Source organism: Carettochelys insculpta, chromosome 2 (assembly GCF_033958435.1).
Source record: "Carettochelys insculpta isolate YL-2023 chromosome 2, ASM3395843v1, whole genome shotgun sequence".
NCBI classification, from domain to species: domain Eukaryota; kingdom Metazoa; phylum Chordata; order Testudines; family Carettochelyidae; genus Carettochelys; species Carettochelys insculpta.
The window spans coordinates 66,085,522-66,105,329 of record NC_134138.1 but is presented as its reverse complement, the minus strand read 5'-3'; the positions used below and the strand labels follow the sequence as shown (position 1 = coordinate 66,105,329).

The window sequence follows — 19,808 nt, the reverse complement described above, 5'->3', positions numbered from 1 at the left end:
AGCAGATCTTCCCTTTGACAAAATGAAATTATTCGCTGAATCAACCGACTCAGTCTTGCACTCTAGTAAAGATTCCAGAGCGACACTTCAGACTTTGGGGATATACACCCCGCCATACAGAAGGAAAAAGTTTTATCCTCAACAACGCCGTTATAGTTACCAAACACAACGTACCCATTTTCAACGGGGGTATGACCAGGGGCGTCATCAACAACCACCGCAATACAAAGCCCCTAGGCGTCGACCTCAACAAGGCCACGCCCCCTCCGGGCAGAATATAAGACAGCAGGTTTAACGGGTATGTTGAGGGCTGCGAAACCAAGACTGTATCTCAGTGCCAGTCTCAGTACATGTTCCATCATCGACTCAAGCCATTCTACCCACAATGGAAAAGCATCACTTCGGACAAATGGATATTGGAGATTGGAGCCACGGGGTACACGATCCCCTTTCAATCATTAGCTCCACCAAATCCTCCCACCGCACCCCTTCTCAGAGACCCCTCTCACCTAATGGAGCTAAGGCGGGAGGTGAACCACCTCCTCTTCATAGGGGCAGTGGAGAGAGTACCGGAGGAATTTCGAGGCAAAGGCTTCTACTCCAGATACTACCTGACAGAGAAGAAGACAGGAGGTTGGAGACCCATTCTGGATCTATGGGCACTCAACGAATATCTGCGCAAGCAACGCTTCAAGATGACTACGATGGCTTCAGTAATCACGGCACTAGACGACGGAGATTGGTTTGCAGCCCTCGACTTACAGGATGCGTATTTTCATATTACAATTCACCCAGCGCACAGATGCTTCCTTCGGTTCATCGTGGGCACAGATCATTTTCAGTACAGAGTCCTTCCATTCGGTCTCTCTTCGGCACCCAGAGTTTTCACCAAGACTCTAGCGGTCGTGTCAGCATACCTGCACAGACAGGGCATCTTCATCTTCCTGTACCTGGACGATTGCCTGCTAAAGGGGACTTCCCAAGCAGAGGTATTGCAGATGATACGCATCACCACAAACACATTCACCTCACTGGGCCTCATCGTCAACTTCTCAAAGTCAAAGACCGAGCCCACGCAAAATATAGAATTTATAGGGGCTCGGATAGACTGTGTCACGTCAAGGGTATATTTGCCTGATGCCCGTTTTCGCGCCATCGAGTCTCTAGTACACCAAATAACATACAGCCCCATTGTCTCAGTCCTAACGTGCTTACAATTACTGGGGCACATGGCGACCACCACATTTGTGGTACAAAATGCCAGGCTACACATGCGAGGATTGCAGCATTGGTTGGGAACCATATACAAACCATCAATCCATACCGTCCACAAGATGGTGTCACTCACAACGGAGGCGCGAAAGTCACTAACATGGTGGGCAAACCCCAAGAACCTGCTAACAGGGGTGCCTTTCCACCAACCACAAATTACTGCTTTCATTACAACAGATGTATCCCATGCGGGATGGGGGGCACACATGGACAACAAAATCACTCAGGGTTTATGGTCCCCTGTAGAGAAGACACTGCATATAAACATACTAGAACTCAGAGCAGTGTTCAATGCGTGCAGGCATTTTCGGAATTATCTGTGCGGAAAAGTAGTCGGTGTAAATACCGACAACACCACCACCATGTTTTATATAAACTGACAAGGTGGGGCCAGGTCTCGTGCACTCTGTGCGGAGGCGATCCGGTTGTGGAACTGGTGCATTGCCAACAACATAACCATAAGAGCTTCATGCTTACCGGGTGTCCACAACATGAAGGCAGACCAACTCAGCAGACACTTTGTGCCCACTCACGAGTGGCAGATCCGTTCAGACCTGCTTCACCAAGTGTTCCGCAAATGGGGGTTTCCCCAAATCGACTTGTTTGCCGCTCGCGACAACAAGAAATGTCTCCGATACTGCTCCAGTGCGGGCATGGGACCGGGATCCTTGGGGGACGCCTTCATGATCCCATGGAAGGGCCCTCTACTCTATGCATTCCCTCCCACAACACTCATACACAAGGTCTTGGAGAAAGTCAAAAGGGAGAGAGCACGCATGATACTCATAGTCCCGACTTGGGATCAGCAACAATGGTTCCCACTGCTTCTATGCATGGCACAGCATCAGCCGTTTCCCCTACCAACAGTACTGGACCTTCTTACACAGGCTCGAGGGTCAATACTGCATCCGCATCCGCAGAGACTTTGGCTACAAGCATGGTTAATCCATGGCTCAGCGCCCTAGAGACTACATGTTCAGAGGGAGTGCAGCAAGTCCTGGAGTGTAGTCGGAGGACTTCTACCAGAAAGACTTATGAACATAAATGGTTGTGTTTTTCCGCTTGGTGTTCTTCCAAGCAATTGACACCTCGGGACGCCACCAGACCTATGATTCTGGACTACCTGCTACAACTCAAACAAAAGGGACTCTCCCTATCCTCCATAAAGGTTCATCTTGTGGCTATATCAGCTTTTCGACATGAAGAGGGTGGATCAACCATATTTGTCCATCCTGTTGTCACACGCTTCCTAAAGGGGTTGGTAAACCTGTACCCCCCTCGGAAACCAATACCGCCGTCATGGAGTTTAGACTTGGTTCTACACACACTTTTGGGACCGCCCTTTGAGCCATTGGCTACGGTCTCCCTTCGGCTACTTACCATGAAAACGACTTTCCTCCTGGCAATCACGTCAGCTCGCAGGGTGAGCGAACTTGCAGCCATAATGTCCACACCACCCTGCACAATATTCTCAAAGGAGGCGGTGGTCTTACGCTTGCACCCAGCCTTCGTTCCAAAGGTCTCTTCAGATTTTCACATTAACGAACCTATAGTACTGCCCTTGTTCTATCCTAAGCCTCACAGTTCGAGTAAAGAGGCACAGTTGCACTTATTGGATGTGAGAAGGGCGCTGGCCTTCTACATCGATAGAACTAAGCCTTTCTGGAAAACGGACAGACTCCTGGTGTCCATTGCATCCAGGTCAAAAGGGGAAGCATTATCTTCGCAGAGGATTTCAAATCACATTGTGACATGCATAAGACTGTGTTACGAGCTTCGCGAGACTCCTCTGCCAGTTCCTCCCAAGGCCCACTCCACTAGGGTGATGGCGGCGTCGACAGCCTTCTTCAAGGGAATCGTGCTGAGAGACATCTGCAGAGCGGTGACGTGGTCTTCCTACGACACTTTCGCCAAGCACTACGCCATGCACAGGATGCTTGATGAGGATACACGCCTGTCGACAGCAGTCCTTTCAAGGGCATGCTGCGCATAAATCGGGTACCCACCTCCTTTTTTGAGGGGGGTTACTGCTGGGTAGTCACCTACGGTGGAGCACCCACGGGGACCACTCGAAGAAGAAAGAGAAGTTACTCACCTGTGTAGTAACGATGGTTCTTTGAGATGTGTCCCCATGGGTGCTCCACTACCCACCCGTTCCTCCCCACTTCGGAGCTCTGTTTGTGTTTTTCAGAGACGTCCGGAGTGGTTGATCAGGAACTGGCGGGGACCAGATCGCGCACGTGACCATAAGCACGCGAAGAGCCAACGCGCATCGGCGCATGTGCGACCCAACGGAGACTGCTGAAGATTTTCCGAGCTGCGGCGCCGGGGTGAGCCCGACACCTACGGTGGAGCACCCATGGGGACACATCTCGAAGAACCATCGTTACTACACAGGTGGGTAACTTCTCTTTCTCAGGGTGATGAGGGCTACTGGCCACAGTCAATAGAGTGTCCCTCATTTGCAGAACAGAGAGACGAGGTTGCTGGGCTCAGAAGGCTTGCCCTGCTTTGCAGGACACTAAGGTCTACTGGCTAAAGACAATAGATTAGTGGCATGGAGTTGGGTGGCAGCTAAAGTAGGGGGACCTGGGTCCTTCCTGCTCCACTGGTCTGAGCCCAGGACCGTGGAAGTGATGAGTCCTTTTGCCAGTGAGTCAGTGAGGATCCTTCTGCAATACCCTGACTGTACTTGGGACTATGGCTGGCTCCTTCTCAAGCTACTTCCTACCCAAGATCTGTGTAGCTTCTGAGCTCCTGGGTACCTCTGCCTTGCTGGTGGCTTCAAAGTCCCTGGAGTGTCTGGAGGGTATTGGGGCATCTGCTGCCATGTTAGCACCTCTGTTATCTGTGGTGGGGGCTGCTGTGACTGAGGCTGGAGCCTGTAACAGGTGTCCTTCCTGTCTGCTTCTCAGCCCTAGCTAAGCTGGGATGCTCACTCTTGTACTGGTCCAGTACTGCATCTGGGGCAAGCCCAGTTAGGAACATTGGATATGACTTCCTTTCCCATCTAGTGTAGGCTGAGTTCACCTTGTCACACACCCTCCTACTTACGAAGGCATCGACTGATGGTGCTTCTTCTCCCCGCCCCTCTCTTTCTACCCCCAAAGGGCAGAGGTTCAAGAAGAAATTAACCCTTTCCTGTCCAGTTCAATGTGAATTCACCCTGTCACACATAGGCAAATTGCTAGCCTCTGTGTGGCATATACAAGGCACAACTGAGAGTGGAAAATAATGCAATGAATACCTATCAAAACAAAAAGCAGTCAAGTAGCACTTTAAAGACTAGCAAAATAGTTTATTAGGTGAGCTTTCGTGGGACAGACCCACTTCTTCAGACCATAGCCAGATCAGAACAGACTCAATATTTAAGACACAGAGAACCAAAAACAGTAAGCAAGGAGGACAAATCAGAAAAAGATAATCAAGGTGAGCAAATCAGAGAGTGGAGGGGGTGGGGGGAAGGTCAAGAATTAGACTGAGCCAAGTATGCAGACGAGCCCCTGTAGTGACTCAGAAAGTTCCCATCGTGATTTAAACCATGTGTTAATGTGCCGAATTTGAACATAAAAGCCAGCTTGGCTGCTTCTCTTTCCAGAATGGTGCAATAATTCTTCTTCAGTAACACACATACCTTTAGGTCATTGACAGAATGCCCCATTCCATTAAAATGTTGACTAACTGGTTTGTGGATCTGGAGTGTTTTGATGTCTGTTTTGTGCCCGTTGACCCTTTGTCTAAGGGAGCTAGAAGTCTGTCCAATATATAAAGCATCTGGGCATTGTTGGCACATGATGGCATATGTGATGTTAGTAGAGGAGCATGAGAAAGTGCCCGTGATTCTGTGAGTAACCTGGTTAGGTCCAGTGATGGTATTTCCAGAGAAGATATGTGGACAAAGCTGGCAGCGGGCTTTGTTGCAGGGAAGGGTTCCAGGACTGGTGTTCCTGGGGTATAGACTGTGGCTGTTAGTGAGGATCCTCATGAGGTTGGGAGGTTGTCTGTAGGAGAGAACAGGCATGTCACCCAGGGCCTTCTGGAGTGTAGCATCCTGGTTAAGGATAGGTTGTAGGTCTTTATAATTTGTTGCCGTGGTCTGAGTTGGGGGCTGTAAGTGATGACCAGTGGTGTTCTGTTCTTGGCTTTTTTGGGCCGCTCTTGGAGTAGCTGGTCTCTGGGTATTCGTCTGGCCCTGTCGATTTGTTTTTTTACTTCTCCTGGTGGGTAATTCAGGTTTATGAATATTTGGTAAAGTTCTTGTAGTTGTGAGAAATCTTTGAATGTGAATTTCCATCATTCCACATACTTTCTAGGAGATTTGCTTCACATGTATTATCCAAAAAAGGCTTTTATGTTCCTAATACTTTTCAGATATTGCATTAATCACATGCCTAAAAAGGTTATATACAGCCCACAATAGGACGTGAACAATTGCATTTTTTATTCAGTGGTCTCAAAATATAAATGTATAACCAAGTTTCAGAAATAACGGGCAGTTCTGTAGCTCCTTAGAGACTAACAAATTTATTAGGTCATAAGCTTTAGCGGATAAGACTCACTTCTTCAGATGACTGGAGTAGACAAATAGAATTCAGAGTTTACGTAGCATGGAGAAAAGGAAGGGGAGGAAAGGAAGGAGAGGGGGGATCAAAAAGGTTACCTGTCACTAGTATGACCAGATGATGAAGCAAATTAAGTAGGATGTGTTCCATTCCTGCAAATATCAAAGGTGGGGAAATTGCCTTTGTACTGCATACGATAGTTGAGCTATCTATTAAGGCCTAGGCTAGATGTGTCAAATTTGCAAATTAATTCCAATTCAGATATCTCCCTCTTGTGGTAAAATTTCTTTGTAGAAAAAAGGCTACTTTTAAATTAATTTTTCCAGTGTCCATGGAGGTTAAAATGTTCCCTTATACATTTATGTGTATTCCAGTTCCTGATATCAGATTTATGTCTATTCAGCCTTTGGTGCAGAGACTGTCTGGTTTGCCCAGTGCACATGGGAGAAGGACGTTACTGGCGCAAGATGGTAAATATCTCATTAGTTCCAAAAGGAATTAGATACATTCATGGAATATAATTATAGGGGCTGTTAGCCAAGGTTGCCAGGAGTGCAAACCCAATCTCTGGTGTCCTTAAACCTTTGAATTCCAGAAGCTTGGACTGGATGACAACGGTTATACAACTCAGTAACTGTCATGTTCAGTTCCTTCCCTCTGAAGCATCTGACACTGAACACTGTTAGGAGACAGAATGTTTCAGCTTCTTTAACATAATATCCTGTTAGTTTTTAGGAAAAATTTATTGAGAAAGAGGCCAGAGTCTCAAACACTAGCAAAAAAGTAAGTCATAACTGTTTGATTTGAGAGTGACAGTATGTGTTTAGACTTCATACGCACAAATAATTCTGTTTTTAATGGACACCATCAACTTGAAATATAACTAATTACAATAAATGTGTTTGAAGTACAGGTTGAACCTCTGTAAGTTGGAACATTCTGATTCGGCAACATCCATAATTTGGCATGACAAGTTTCACATGGTCCCATAAAATCTGTTTACAGGCGCCAGTCCTGGCTCCCAGTGTTCTGTGCCATTATTTAGTTGTAATTTACCCCAAAATTTCTTTTAAAGGCCCAGTAAGCAGTCAAGGTGTTGGTCATGCTGTTAATATTGACTTCCCATGGTTCAGAAAATGCTCTGATTCGGCACTAGTCAGTTCTTCAGGGTGCCAGATCAGAGAGGTTCAACCTGTAGTTCAATATATTAGATTTATACCTTTGTCTTGCTGACAGTCTTTCATTTTACAATGATATTTTCTTATTTTTTTTAAATTTTTTTCTCTTGCTTGTGCTGTATAAAAGGTCCTCACAGTGTAAATGGGACAGACTATTAGGGCAATAGTATCAAATGCGCAAAGTAAAGATAATGGAATGATGTTTTGTGCTCTATTTTTTATCTGTTTCAGAATTTTATAACTTAATTGTAACAACAGTCAGTAAACATTATTACCAGAAGTGTGTTTTTTAAATTGAATGTGTCACTTTAAAATAAATTACATTGAAAATAACTTGCTTTAACAACAGAAAGTCAATATTTGCCAACAGTTAAGGAAGTAACTCTGGTAACTCAGATACCATGGTGTGATGGTTATGATGCATCTTGTCCCCAGAGCAACCCTAGCTACTGAAATCGCTGCTAGTAACTCTTCAGTCAAGCTCTGCAACTAGGGAGTTAGAAGGTGTCACTGGGGCTCAGCATCAGTTCAGATGACCTTGGAATCCTGTGGATCCTGGGGGATCTGTCTGCTTTGATGGTTGTCCATTTGGCTTTTTTTCACACATCTCCAAAAGGCACAGTGTGAGAGGATCTGTATGAATGGTTCATCATTGAAATTCCCTTTTGAAGAACCCTCTTCTGTTTTTCTGTATTGCCACAGGAGGGAGTGATATGCGAATCCTTAAAATCCTGCTTTTCTTGTTTCATGTTTATTTCTTATGCCATCAGCTGGGGTACATTTGTAAGTTTTCTTAGGCTATGTTTAGATTAGAACAATTTCTTGACAGAAGTTTTTGTCGGAAGAGATTTTGCGACAAAACTCTTGTCGGCAGATTGTGTCCAGAAAACAAATCAGATCAAAAGAACGATCCTCTCTGTTGACAGAGTGTGGCTGGACTGCCTGGCCGATCTATCGGCAAAATGGGCAACTGGAAGCACAGCAGACATGGCTACCCAGTCTCCCGGAAGCCCTTTCTGTTGACGGAGCGCCCCCAGGATGTCCAGACTGGCTTTCTCTTGACAGATCTCTGTCAACAGGGGTGTTACTCCTTGTGAGGCACGGGGTACAGTTGTCACCAAAAGTGCCGTGTTTTGTCAGCTTGTTGACAGAATGCCTTTAGAATCTGGATGCTCTGCAGGTTTTGAAAGCAAAATGGTCCTTTTGCCAGCAAAACCCTCTGGTGTAGACATAGCCTTACTGAACATTCAGGGCTTGGTACTGAGGAATTTTTATTCCTGATTAGGGTCTATATGCGTATTCATAATGAAGTAATAAATAAATAGGCATATTGTGAGAAGGAATCCTGCAAACAGAAAGCTTGACCATTTGTAGTACAGAATGTTTTTCTTTGGGCATCATAGGAGCATCAGGGTATGTCATTATAGGATGTCTGTCTCTTCTAGTTCTCTGAATTTAAACTCAAGAAAAATTGCTTAAGAAGTAAATCTGTATGGAGAGGTGCTTCCGCCATTAACCCTGAATCCTAAGGTTGGCATAATAGTTTTCTCTGGGATTTTAGGACACTGGACAGGAGGCAAGTTGTGTTGACTTCCATGTGGCTCCTCTTTCCTTGTGCTCCTGCAGTGGTCTTTTCTTTTGACTTAAGACGCACAGTTCCCTAGGGCCTTGCAACATCACCCTCCATAGGCAGAACATAACCCTTCTTCAGGCAAGCAAGGAGCCCTTCTGCTTCTTGTTTACCTTGCCTGCCTGCAGAGTTGGTGCTAGGCAACTGTTTGGGGAGTGGCACAGCTCAAGGGGGCTCTTGTTATTAGGTAGTAGTGTGTGTTGGTGAGCACTAAACAATCTTCCTTTATAGGCTTCCTAATGGGCTAGCACTGGCGCTGACTTCTAGGCAGAGTCATTCTGGGCTTTGCAATGATTTGTGACTGCGTTGACCATCAGAACTACCTCTATGCAACTGCCTTATTTTGAAATAAGATATAATATTCATTTTTAAATACCTTATTTCAAAATAACAGAGTCACACACAAATGCATTTAGAAATAGCATTCCAAGATCCAGCTCCACCATGAAGCCACTGAGAGCTCCGTGCCAGTCCCAAGCCTGGATGAAGGAGGAGGGTTGGTCAGATGTGTGTCGATGTGCTGACTGTCAAACAACAATATGAATGAAATCTGATGCCAGTGCAATCAAATGTTAAAAGATGCTGGCTTGGATATCGCCCGGATAAACAGGGTCCGCAATACCAATCAAGCGATCAGGGTTGGGTTGATAAGTTGGCTACTGAAAGGAAATTACACCCAACACATATGCTATCCATTGGAATGTGGAACATCCGAACACTGTGGACAACTGGAAAATTAGAGCTGCTTCGGAAGGAAATGGAGAGATATCAATGTGATATACTTGGACTGGCAGAGATGTGTTGGACGGGATCAGGAGAGATATGTGGTCACGAAGTCATTTGGTCAGGAAATGAAAGAGAGCATGAAGCAGGAGCTGGATTCCTTCTTAGCAAAACAGCTAGAAGAGCATTATTAGGATACAAACCGGTGAGTGCAAGAATGATGGTCACGCGATTCGAAGCAAAACCGATCAACATCTGAGTCATTCTGGTGTATGCACCCATGTCGGACAGTATGGAGGAAGAGATTGAGCTATTTTATAAAGACTTGACAAAGTCGGTGGAGGAGATACTGAAGAAAGATGTGCTGATCATCAGAGGAGGTTGGAATGCAAAGGCTGGAACAGATAATGAAGGCTGGGAGAGAGTCATGGGAAGGTTTGGATATGGAGAAAGAAACAAACAAGGTGAGAAACTGTTAGAGTTTGCCACAGAACATGAGATGGTGATTTGCAACACGAGATTCCAACAAAAAGACTGTAGGAAGTGGACATGGCGATTGAATGATGGGAAGTTCAAGAACATGATCGATATTTTGATAAGAAGAAGATGGATAACATCAGTACAGCAGTGCTGAACTTTCCAAGGAGTGGATATAGACTCAGACCACAGTCTAGTGATAGCAAACATCAAGATAAAACTCAAAAGAAAATGTAAGACAGTTTAAGAAAAGAAGAGAAGTGGTGAGGTTATGTGAGGAAGAAACAGGTAATGCATACAGAACAGTGCTCGAAGAGGAGATTAAGAGTATCACCACAGAGAAAGACCTAGATAAGAGAGTCGCAGGGATAGCCAGCGCGATAGAAGAGGCAATTGAGCAGACTGTTCCAGAAGAAGAAGGGATCAATAAGAAGTGGATTACCCAGAAGACACAAGTTGGCTCAAGAGAAAAGAGCGATGGAGATCAGAAGAGATGTTTCTGAGATGGCAGAACAGCAATATAGGATGAAATGCAATGAGGTAAGGAAAGCAGCCAGAAAGGATAAGGAGAAATGGTTATAGAAGCAATGTGAAGATAATGAGAGGTATCACAGGGAATGTAAGACCAGGGAGGTGTAGAAGACAATTAGGAATATTAATAGGAAATGGCAACCGAAGCAGATGACGATCAAAGATGAAAACGAAGAAGTGCTCGTGAGCAGGGAGAAGATTGTGCAGCGATGGTCTAGATATTGCACCGATCTATACAAAGCACAGTTGGACCCGAGTGTCTCAGAGGGACTGATTGAAGAACTGAAAGAGATATCTCCCCCAAGCACTGAGAGTGAGATGAGATTTCAAAGGAAGAAGCAGAAAAAGCAGTGAAACGACTAAAGAACAACAAGAGCCCTGGAAATGATAAGATCACAGGAGAGATGATCAAATATGGAGGAGAAAGCATGATTCAGGAAATACACCGACTATGTAATATAGCATGGAAGGAAGGGCAGGCACCTGAGGAATGGACAAGATCTGTTCTAGTGACAATACCCAAGAAAGGAAGTACATTGGAGTGCAAGAACTACAGAACGATGGCCTTAACGAGTCATCTAGGTAAAGTGCTGCTGATGATACTGACTGAAAGACTAAGATTGCAGATTGAAGAACATATAGTAGATGAGCAAGCAGGGTTCAGAAAAGATAGAAGTACCATACAGCAGATATTGGCACTAAGACTGATAGCGGAGAAAGCTCGATGAAAGAACAAAAACGTTTACACTTGCTCCGTCGATTTTCAAAAGGCATTTGACAGTATAGATCAGAAAGTGACTTGGGCGGTGTTGGAGTCATACGGAGTGGATAGCAGACTAATACGATTGTTGAAAGATATCAATGATAATGCGGAGGCAGCAGTGAGAACATGCGGGGAGTTGGGAAGTTGGTTTAAAACAAGTAGAGGTGCGAGATAAGGAGATCCAATATCGCCAAGTATCTTCATCGCACATCTGGAGAGAGCAATGGACAAGATCAAGGAAGAGGTAGAAGGAATATTTGTGCACGGGAAAAGAATTAACAATTTGAGGTTCGTGGATGATATGGTTATCATTGAGGGAGATAGGGAGAAGCTAGTGAAAACAATGTGGGTATTAAATGAAGAAAGGAAGCGGTATAGACTGATTATGAACATCGATAAAACAAAAAGAATGGTATTTGGAGATAAGGAAATAGGAAGGAAGATCAGTGTGTTGTTATTGTACTAGAAAATGTAGAGAAGTTCACATATCTGGGGAGCAACATAACGTATGATCTAGACTGTAAGAAGGAAATAACGACTAGAATAGCGAAAGCAAGAGCAAGTTTGAAGGCGATGGAAATGATCTGGAAAAGCAAAGCAATTAGCTTAAGAACGAAGCTGGGTGTCTTGAAAATGTGTGTATTCAACAGCATGTTGTACAGATGTGAGACATGGGTGATAATGAAAGATTTGAAAAGAAGAATATTGGCGTTTGAAAGGAGTTGTTATAGAAAGATTCTGAGAACAGGATGGATGCAGAAGGTCACCAATGAGGAATTATATAGGAAGATACAGCTGAAAGAATTTGCTGCAGACGATTATAAAATGGAAGCTACAACTATTTGGACATATTTGCAGAATGAACGATGAACGAAAAATCAAGACCTTAGTATTCGGCGTAATGGATGGTTTGCATAGGAGAAGCAGACCCCACAGAGAATGGATAGAAGATGTAGTAGATTGGTGCGGAGCTAGTCTACAGAAACTAAGCCACTCTGCAATGAATAGGGAAGGATGAAAGGAAATAGTGAGAGAGGCATCAGACACCAACAGGCACTGAGCCCACGGTTATTAACGATGATGATGATGACGATTCCGAGATCCACAGTGCTATTTTGAGATAGTGCCATTGGAGCCCATTATGTCCTATTTCAAAACAGGCATTATTTCTCAGGGAATGAAGTTTACCTCAATCAGTATATCGCAATCATCATTTTGAATTTATTTTGAAATAGCATGTGTGTCATTTAGACGATGCCAAAGTTATTTCAAAATAACTGCTGTTATTTTGAGAGATCTCAGCCATGTAGATATAGCCCAAAAGAACTCCATCTTCATTTCTTCCAGTTTCCACAGATATAACAGTAGTGACATGACATGTGGAACAGGGGAATAGGGGGCTGCTCATTGGGCAAAAGAACTCGTTTGAAAAGAAACATTAACAGTTGCTGAGAAGATGTAGAGTGTCTGAATGGAAGATGATACCTGTGTTTGTGAGCTGGATTAACTTTAGTTTGCAAGGAAAAATTAAATACTGCAGAGAGCTGGGTTTTGAAAGTGCTTACTCAGGTTAACAGAGCAGTGCAAGGTGAAGAGACAGCTACCTTTAATTTTCACTTTTTTCTGTAGGTGCTTTCATTTGCATACACCCATACAGCTCCGAGAGGAGGGCAAGGTGAGGGGAAGAAAAATGGATTTCATGGTATATATTACTCTAGTGGAACAAATTCCTGCTCCACATAATATATGGACACTAGGTATTGAAATTAGATTGATTGATTGCTGTGGGGTTGACAAAATGTATTTTGTTGCATTTACTTTGTAAACACTGAATGCCTGAGAAAATGTTCCATTAATTTCTGCTTATTTCTTGTGTACTGATCAGATCCTAAATTGATAATTACAGTTCTGTTTGCAGTCCCATGGTTTTGAAAACAAATCACAAAGAGGAAGCCAGCGAAAATGAATAGCAGTGTGTGGGTATGATTGAAAGTTTATCAATGAAATAAAACCAAAGTATACAGCTTTGGTATAAAACCAACATGCTGTTAACTGTTTGCAATATTATTGGGAATAAATTTAGACTAAGCTAATTCCACAGTAAATTAATAAAGATAAAGAACTATTTTGGCACTCAGATCTGTCCCTAGGTATGTAATGCATCATTTATGAAATAAGCTCTGGTACATGGAGTGAGGGATGACTTTACAAGACTTAGATGAAAATTCTCTCTCTATGGCTATGTCTACAGTAGCACAGTACGTCGAAGTAGCCTATTTCGAAGTAAGAACGTTGAAATAGGCTACTTCGACGATTATCGTCTACACGTTCTCCAGGGCTGGCAACGTCGATGTTCAATGTCGAAGTAGCGACAGGGAACGTTGAAAGGAGCCACCCTGGAAGGAAATGCGGAGCGTCCACACACACAAGCACCCTCTTTTGAAATAAGGGGCCAGGAAAGACCGTGGACCGGTCACAGAGCAGACTAGTCCTTCCGGGGCAGCTGCAAGCTGCTCCTTTAAAGGGCCTCTCCCAGACACACCCAGCCTGCACAGCACGAGGTCTGCAGAGCAGTAGCCACTCTCTCGCAGACCAAGTTACAGCAGATATGGACACCCAGCAGCAGCAGGAAGTGGAGGCCCTCCAGGTAGTCATCCAGGGGACAAGCGCCCTGCTAGGTGCTGCCCGGAAGGCCGCCCAGTGGCTCCTGCCAGAGGAGCCCACCCCAGAGGCAGACAGGGACACCCCTACCACCAGTCTCCCCTCTTCCTCCCTCACCGGCTGCTCCCCTGCCTCTGGAGCTACCCCACCAGCTCTGAGTGGTGGGAGCAGCTCGTCATGCAGGAGTGAGACAACGATATGTGGCTCTGGAACTTTCACATGCGCTGGCAGACCTTTCTTGAGCTCCGCCAGTGGCTCACCCCAGCACTGAGGCACCACGACACCCGGATGCGGTGCGCCCTCCTCTTCGAGAGGAGGGTCGCAATAGCCGTCTGGAAGCTGGCCACTCCAGATAGCTACCACTCCGTGGAACACCAGTTTGGAGTGGGAAAGGCCACGGTCGGGGCTGTCGTCATGGAGGTAAGGAGGCTTGGGCACGCACCCACTGGGGGGGGGGGGGGGCGGGTGTGGGCTTGGGGAGGGAGGGAGGAAGGGGCCGGGTGTGGGGCTGGAAAGGGAGGGGTACCAGGGAGGGACGGGCTGGGCAAGTGGGGTACCTGGGGAGGTGCCTGGGAGGGGGGCCTGTGGGAAGGGCCCCCAGGGCACCCTGCACAGCCTCATGGGCACCCGTGTTCCCTCCCAACAGGTGGTCCGTGCGCTTAACGCCATGTTGCTCCAGAGGGTCGTCTGACTCGGGGACCTGGATGCAGCTGTCGCCGGATTCGCCTCCATGGGGTTCCCGAACTGCTTCGGGGCCCTGGATGGGACCCACATCCCCATCCGTGCCCCAAACCACAGCGGAGGAAGATACATCAACTGCAGGGGCTAGTCCTGCAGGCCATGGTGGACAGTCGGGGCCGCTTCCAGGACATGTACGTGGGCTGTCCCGGCTGCACACACGATGCCCGTGTTTTTAGGAACTCAGGTCTGTGCCACCGGCTGAAGGCGGGGACCTACATCCCCCAGAGGGAGATCCCTCTGGGGGACACCACCGTGCCCCTCTGCCTTGCGGCGGATGCAGCTTACCCCCTCCAGCCCTGGCTCATGCGCCTGTACACCGGCCACCTCAACGCCAGCCAGGAGCGGTTCAATGCCCACCTGAACCATGCCCGCCAGGTGGTGGAGAGAACATTTGGCCGTCTGAAGGTCTGCTGGCAGTGCCTCCTTGCCCGACTGGACATCAGCCTCCAAAACATCCCCCAGGTTGTGGGAGCATGCTGCACGCTCCACAACATCGTTGAGAGCAAGGGGGAGGCTTTCGTCTGGGGTGGGCGGTTGATGCTGGCATGGGCTTCCCCCAGCTGGCTGCCGCACCCAGTCGCCAGGCCCACCATGAGGGGGTACGGGTCCGCGAGGCCCTGCGGGCCCACTTCGATCAGGGAGACCTCTGAGCACCTCCCTGGCCTTCCCCAGAAGACCCCCCCGCACACACAGCCCACACTGCCTGCACACCGCCCCCAACACCCGCACGCCACCCCTCCAAAAAGCACACACCTCCCGCTTTTTGGAAAATAAAACCTTTTTTTTTTTAGACTGGATAACTTGTTTGGTTCACCAAAGAGACTGCAACTAATATACAAAAAGGGGGACAACTATATACAAAAAGGGGGACAACTATATACATGGGCCAACAGCTGAGCCGTCTGCTGGGCCCCCATCAGTCCAGGGTGGGGGTAGAGGGGCACGAGCCCCGGTGGGTACGGCTCGTAACCCCCCCTCCCCATGTCCTTGGTCCCCGGCGTGGCTGGCTGGGGGCTGAGAGGACCGGCAGGCATGGCCGGGATGCCTCCACTGGCCGGTCTTCAGCCCCAGTGGGCTCTGTGGAGCTTGCCAGTGGTGAGGTGGGTGGTGCGGCAGGCAGGGCAGCAGGTGGGGCAGTAGGCGGCAAGGCGGGTGGAGCAGCAGGTGGCGAGGCAGGTGGAGCGGCGGGGAGGGCAGCCCGGGGGGCAGCAGGGGGGCGGGAGCCAGGCGACGGCCTCCCGGATCAACCTGGCTACGTCCCTGAAAACCCCCATAAAGTCCTCCCATGCTGCCCATCGCCGGGTGGACTCCTCCCACTCAAAATGGAGTCTTTCCTCCGCCACCTCCATCTGCCACCGGAGAGCTGCCAGGAGCTGAGGGTACACCGGGGCCAACCCCAGAGTCTGGCGGTGGCGGGACCGTCCCGCTGGCCTTGGGGGTGTCTCCAGGCGCTGGCGGTGGCTGACCTCTGGCGGGCTGTCGGGGACAACAGAGGGTGCCTGGCTGCCTGGGACGTCAGATGAGGCATCAGCTGGAGAGAGGGAGAGAGGGAGGGGAAGGCTGTTAGTACAGTGCCCTGGCCCGTGGCCCGTTCTCCCCACCCCCTCTTGGGTGCTGGGTCTCCGTCCCTGTCAGTGGGTTTGATGTCCCTGTTGGCTGTCGCCATGTCATTGTCCCCGTGTCCCCGGGGTCAAGACTGAGTTCTGTCCATGGGTACGGATGCTGACGGGCGCTGATGGCCGTGGCGCCGTCCTGGGACTGTACTGTGGCTGGGCATTCGCGGGTTGGGGCCCACTGGGGTTGTGTGAGGCTCCCGGTTGTGGCTGGTGCCCCCGCCCTGTGGCCCATGGGTGTGTGCTCTGTGGGCTACGTACCTGACCATCCACTGCCACTGTCGGGGGAAGCCCCATGGGCAGATGCCCGGCTGGTGCTCCAGGAGGGGAGGTCGATGAGGAGCCCCCCTCCTCGCTGCTGGATCCCTCCTCTGCTGTCCCGAGGGGGGGCTCCTTGGGTTGGCCCCGGGGTGCGGGGCTGGCCTCCGGGCTAGACTCTGGCTCCGAGGCCTGCTGGGGCTTGTCGGCTGTGGTGTCAAGGGTGGCCAGCGGGGAGGAGGTGTCCCGGGGCCCAGGATGGCCCTGAGTTCCCTCTAATAGGGGCAAGTGGCAGGGGCAGTCCCAGACCAGCTGGCCGAGTCCCGGGTCCGGGTGTACCCTTGCCGCAACTCCTTCACCTTACTCCGGACGTGATCTGGAGTGCGGGCAGGGTGACCCTGGGCAGCCAGGCCCTTGGCCAGTCGGGCGAACGCTTCTGCATTCCGCCGCTTGCTCCCCATCACGTGGAGCAACTCCTTGCCCCAGAGCCCCAGCAGGTCTCAGAGCTCTGTCTCCTACTAGGAGGGGCCCGCGTCCTTTTGGCCCCCCGCTTGGCTGCTGGGGGTGCCTGGGTCCCCTCAGGAGGGGAGCCCTGGGGGCGCTTGGGAGGTTGTCTTGAGGCCATGAGTGAAGGCAGTGGGGATCGGGGCCTCTGAGAAGTGTGCAGGGCTAGCACGTGCCTGTGCTGCTGCCTGCACACTCTCAGCTTCCTGCCACAGGAAATCCGGGTCGGTGGTGCCTTAAAGGCTGCTGCGCGCGGGGACCATAGAGCCCTGCAGGGGCTGGACAGAGCGTCTCAACCCCTCAGCTGATGGCCGCCATGGAGGACCCCGCTATTTCAAAGTAGCAGGATGCAGATTGTCTACTCACACCCTACTTCGACGTTGAACATCGAAGTAGGGTGCTATTCCCATCCTCGGATGGGAATAGCGACTTTGACGTCTCGCCGCCTAATGTCGATTTCAACGTCGAAATAGCACCCGGCGCGTGTAGAGGTGACGGGTGCTATTTCGACGTTGTGCTGGCTACTTCGAAGTAGCCGGCTAGTGTAGACGCACCCTATATGTATACTACTAATGTTTACAGCAGAATGCATCTGTGGCTTCAGTCTCATGCTAGGGGTAAAAGTGGCAGGGTGATGTTCCATGTGACATAGTGAGTCAGGATGAGCAACATCCTGCCATTGCACATTGGCAATACTGGCTGTTATGAATGTCTAACACAATGCAACGTACCCATAGTTTAGGATGTAATGATATGATGTAAGTGGGACTTAGCAAAGCCTCAAGCTACTCAGTATGTTGCCATCAGCTTAAAGCTTAAGTCAGAAGATCAGGTGAGTATGTTGTGCATGCTCAGTGTTTGGAACAGGTGCTCTATCTAGTAGTGTGATGTTCCCTGAGAAATAGTGGAGCTAATTTTCTTCTCACATATTCCTTTTACTTTCATGTAGTTATTCCAGTGAGTGCGCAGTAGAGCAGAGTCAGGTTCATGTCACCTTGTGCTGGCAAGCAGAAGCAATACATATGCTGTATAGTTGGTTGTTGGTCAAAACAGGATTTTCATCATCATGTTCTCAGACTGGAAATACTAAATTGCATTTTAAACTTTATGAAACAAACAGAAGCAAATTTTAGCTTTTCACCAGTCTATTCGCACAGCCACAAATTTCCATAGTTTCATTATTGTTTGAAAGCTTGTGTGATTATATTGTCCCTGAAGAAAATTACAGTATATTGTTTCTGGTCAATTTCACTAATGGAACAAAATATTTTAATAGATTGCATTTGAAAGTAGGGAATTATGTGAGTTTCCAGATTAAGCATTTGTTTTACTTACTGTAACAAAGTACATTTCCACAAAGAATGTTTCTCAAATTGCATTTAAAAATCTGCTTTGTTTTCAGGCATTGCTATTTCTGATGAACGTGAGAAGGTAAGAGATATTGCTTACCTAATGAATACTGCAAACAAGCAGATGTTTATGGTAGTTTTAAGCAGTAAGTGTTCAATCTTGCAGTCTTTGTGCATGTGCTTAACTTTCAGTTCAGTGGGGAGTTTGCTATGTAGGGCTGTTGACAGGCCTCATGTGCATTATGGGCCTGATCCAAAGTGTCCCACTGACTTTAATTGGCTTTAGTGCCGGCCACATAAAAAGCTATTGAGCTGTACATCTTATTTTGCTTAATGTGGTCTATAGGGGTAATTTTAACAGTATAGCTAAAGCTGAATGTTTCCTAAAAGTATAAATGTATTTGATTTGAGGTCATATATTTGGGTAACTATAAAAATTTAATTTAAATAATTATGCTGTTTGTGAATATATTTAGGAATATTGTTTAGTTCAAAATCTGGTTAGGTATGCAAGTGGCATAAAAACAACATGAATATTAATTTCACAGTTGCATGCAATGTAAAATGAGCGCCTCAGTTCTGGCCACTTGAGAGTGCTGGACAGACTTCTCCAACACAGATCCTTCAGGGAGGCATGATGATTCTTGCCAAGGAGTCTTGTGAAATACGAGGCGGCTATGTACAAATGGTGGTGTTTATGCATACATTTTGTGTGTTTTGGCCCTGATCTTTCTAATGCTAATATGTATTCTAAACTCAAGTAACCCTGTTGATTACATTAAGCATGTGCATGAGCATTTCAGGACTGAGCCTTTATTTTTTACTTTTGATTCACACCTAGGACTGTGTCTGGCAGTATTTGTGAAATATAAAAATGAAAGATCTACTGCTAAAATCCTGACATGAATAATTTGTACTGAAATCAGTGAGCCAGTCATAATTGCTTTGAGTGTCATAAATCTGTGAAGTGTCACTTTTTTGTTGAAGAATAGAAGCGTTTTGAGTGAAAGGGAATTTACTAACCAACATACTTTTTATTTCTGAGGAAGTATCTAAAACTACTTATTCATCTCAATGAAGAGCATTTTATGCCTGAAAACATGCAATATTTTCACGTTATGTTTCAGTGTGAAAATCACCATTTCATGCGAAGCAATGTACTCGTGACATTATTAAGATACTGATTTGTTAAAAAGATTTCAGCAAAGGTAGTTTATTTGCTACTTAACTGTGTTTAAAAATTTGAACATTTTGAAATAATTTCGTTTTAAATCTTCTGTATTTTTCAGTTATGCAGACTTTTTGACACCTTTACTGCATTTCATATGCTTTATCATGTATTTCACAGGAAAATAGGTAAAGTGGAAGGAATTAAAGAGAAACCATCACTTTGAAAATAACATTACATTTTTAATGCAATAGAGTTGTAGCTCTGTTGGTCCCTGGATATTAGAGAGACAAGGTGGGTAAAGTAATATAATTTCTTGAACTGCTGTTTTGGTGAGAGAGACAAGCTTCTGAGCTACGCAGAGCTCTTCTTCAGGTC

General features: G+C 47.1%; 1 protein-coding gene across 2 annotated transcripts in view; it reads left to right on the top strand.

Moving 5' to 3' along the window:
- The window catches only part of C2H8orf34 (chromosome 2 C8orf34 homolog), a 253,423-nt gene that overhangs the window by 63,693 nt on the left and 169,922 nt on the right, over positions 1 to 19,808 (top strand). For both annotated transcript variants that reach the window (XM_074985740.1, XM_074985739.1), the window contains exon 5: positions 18,316 to 18,344. In XM_074985740.1, the coding sequence (XP_074841841.1) occupies positions 18,316 to 18,344 (29 nt within the window). The remainder of the gene's footprint in view (positions 1 to 18,315; positions 18,345 to 19,808) is intronic.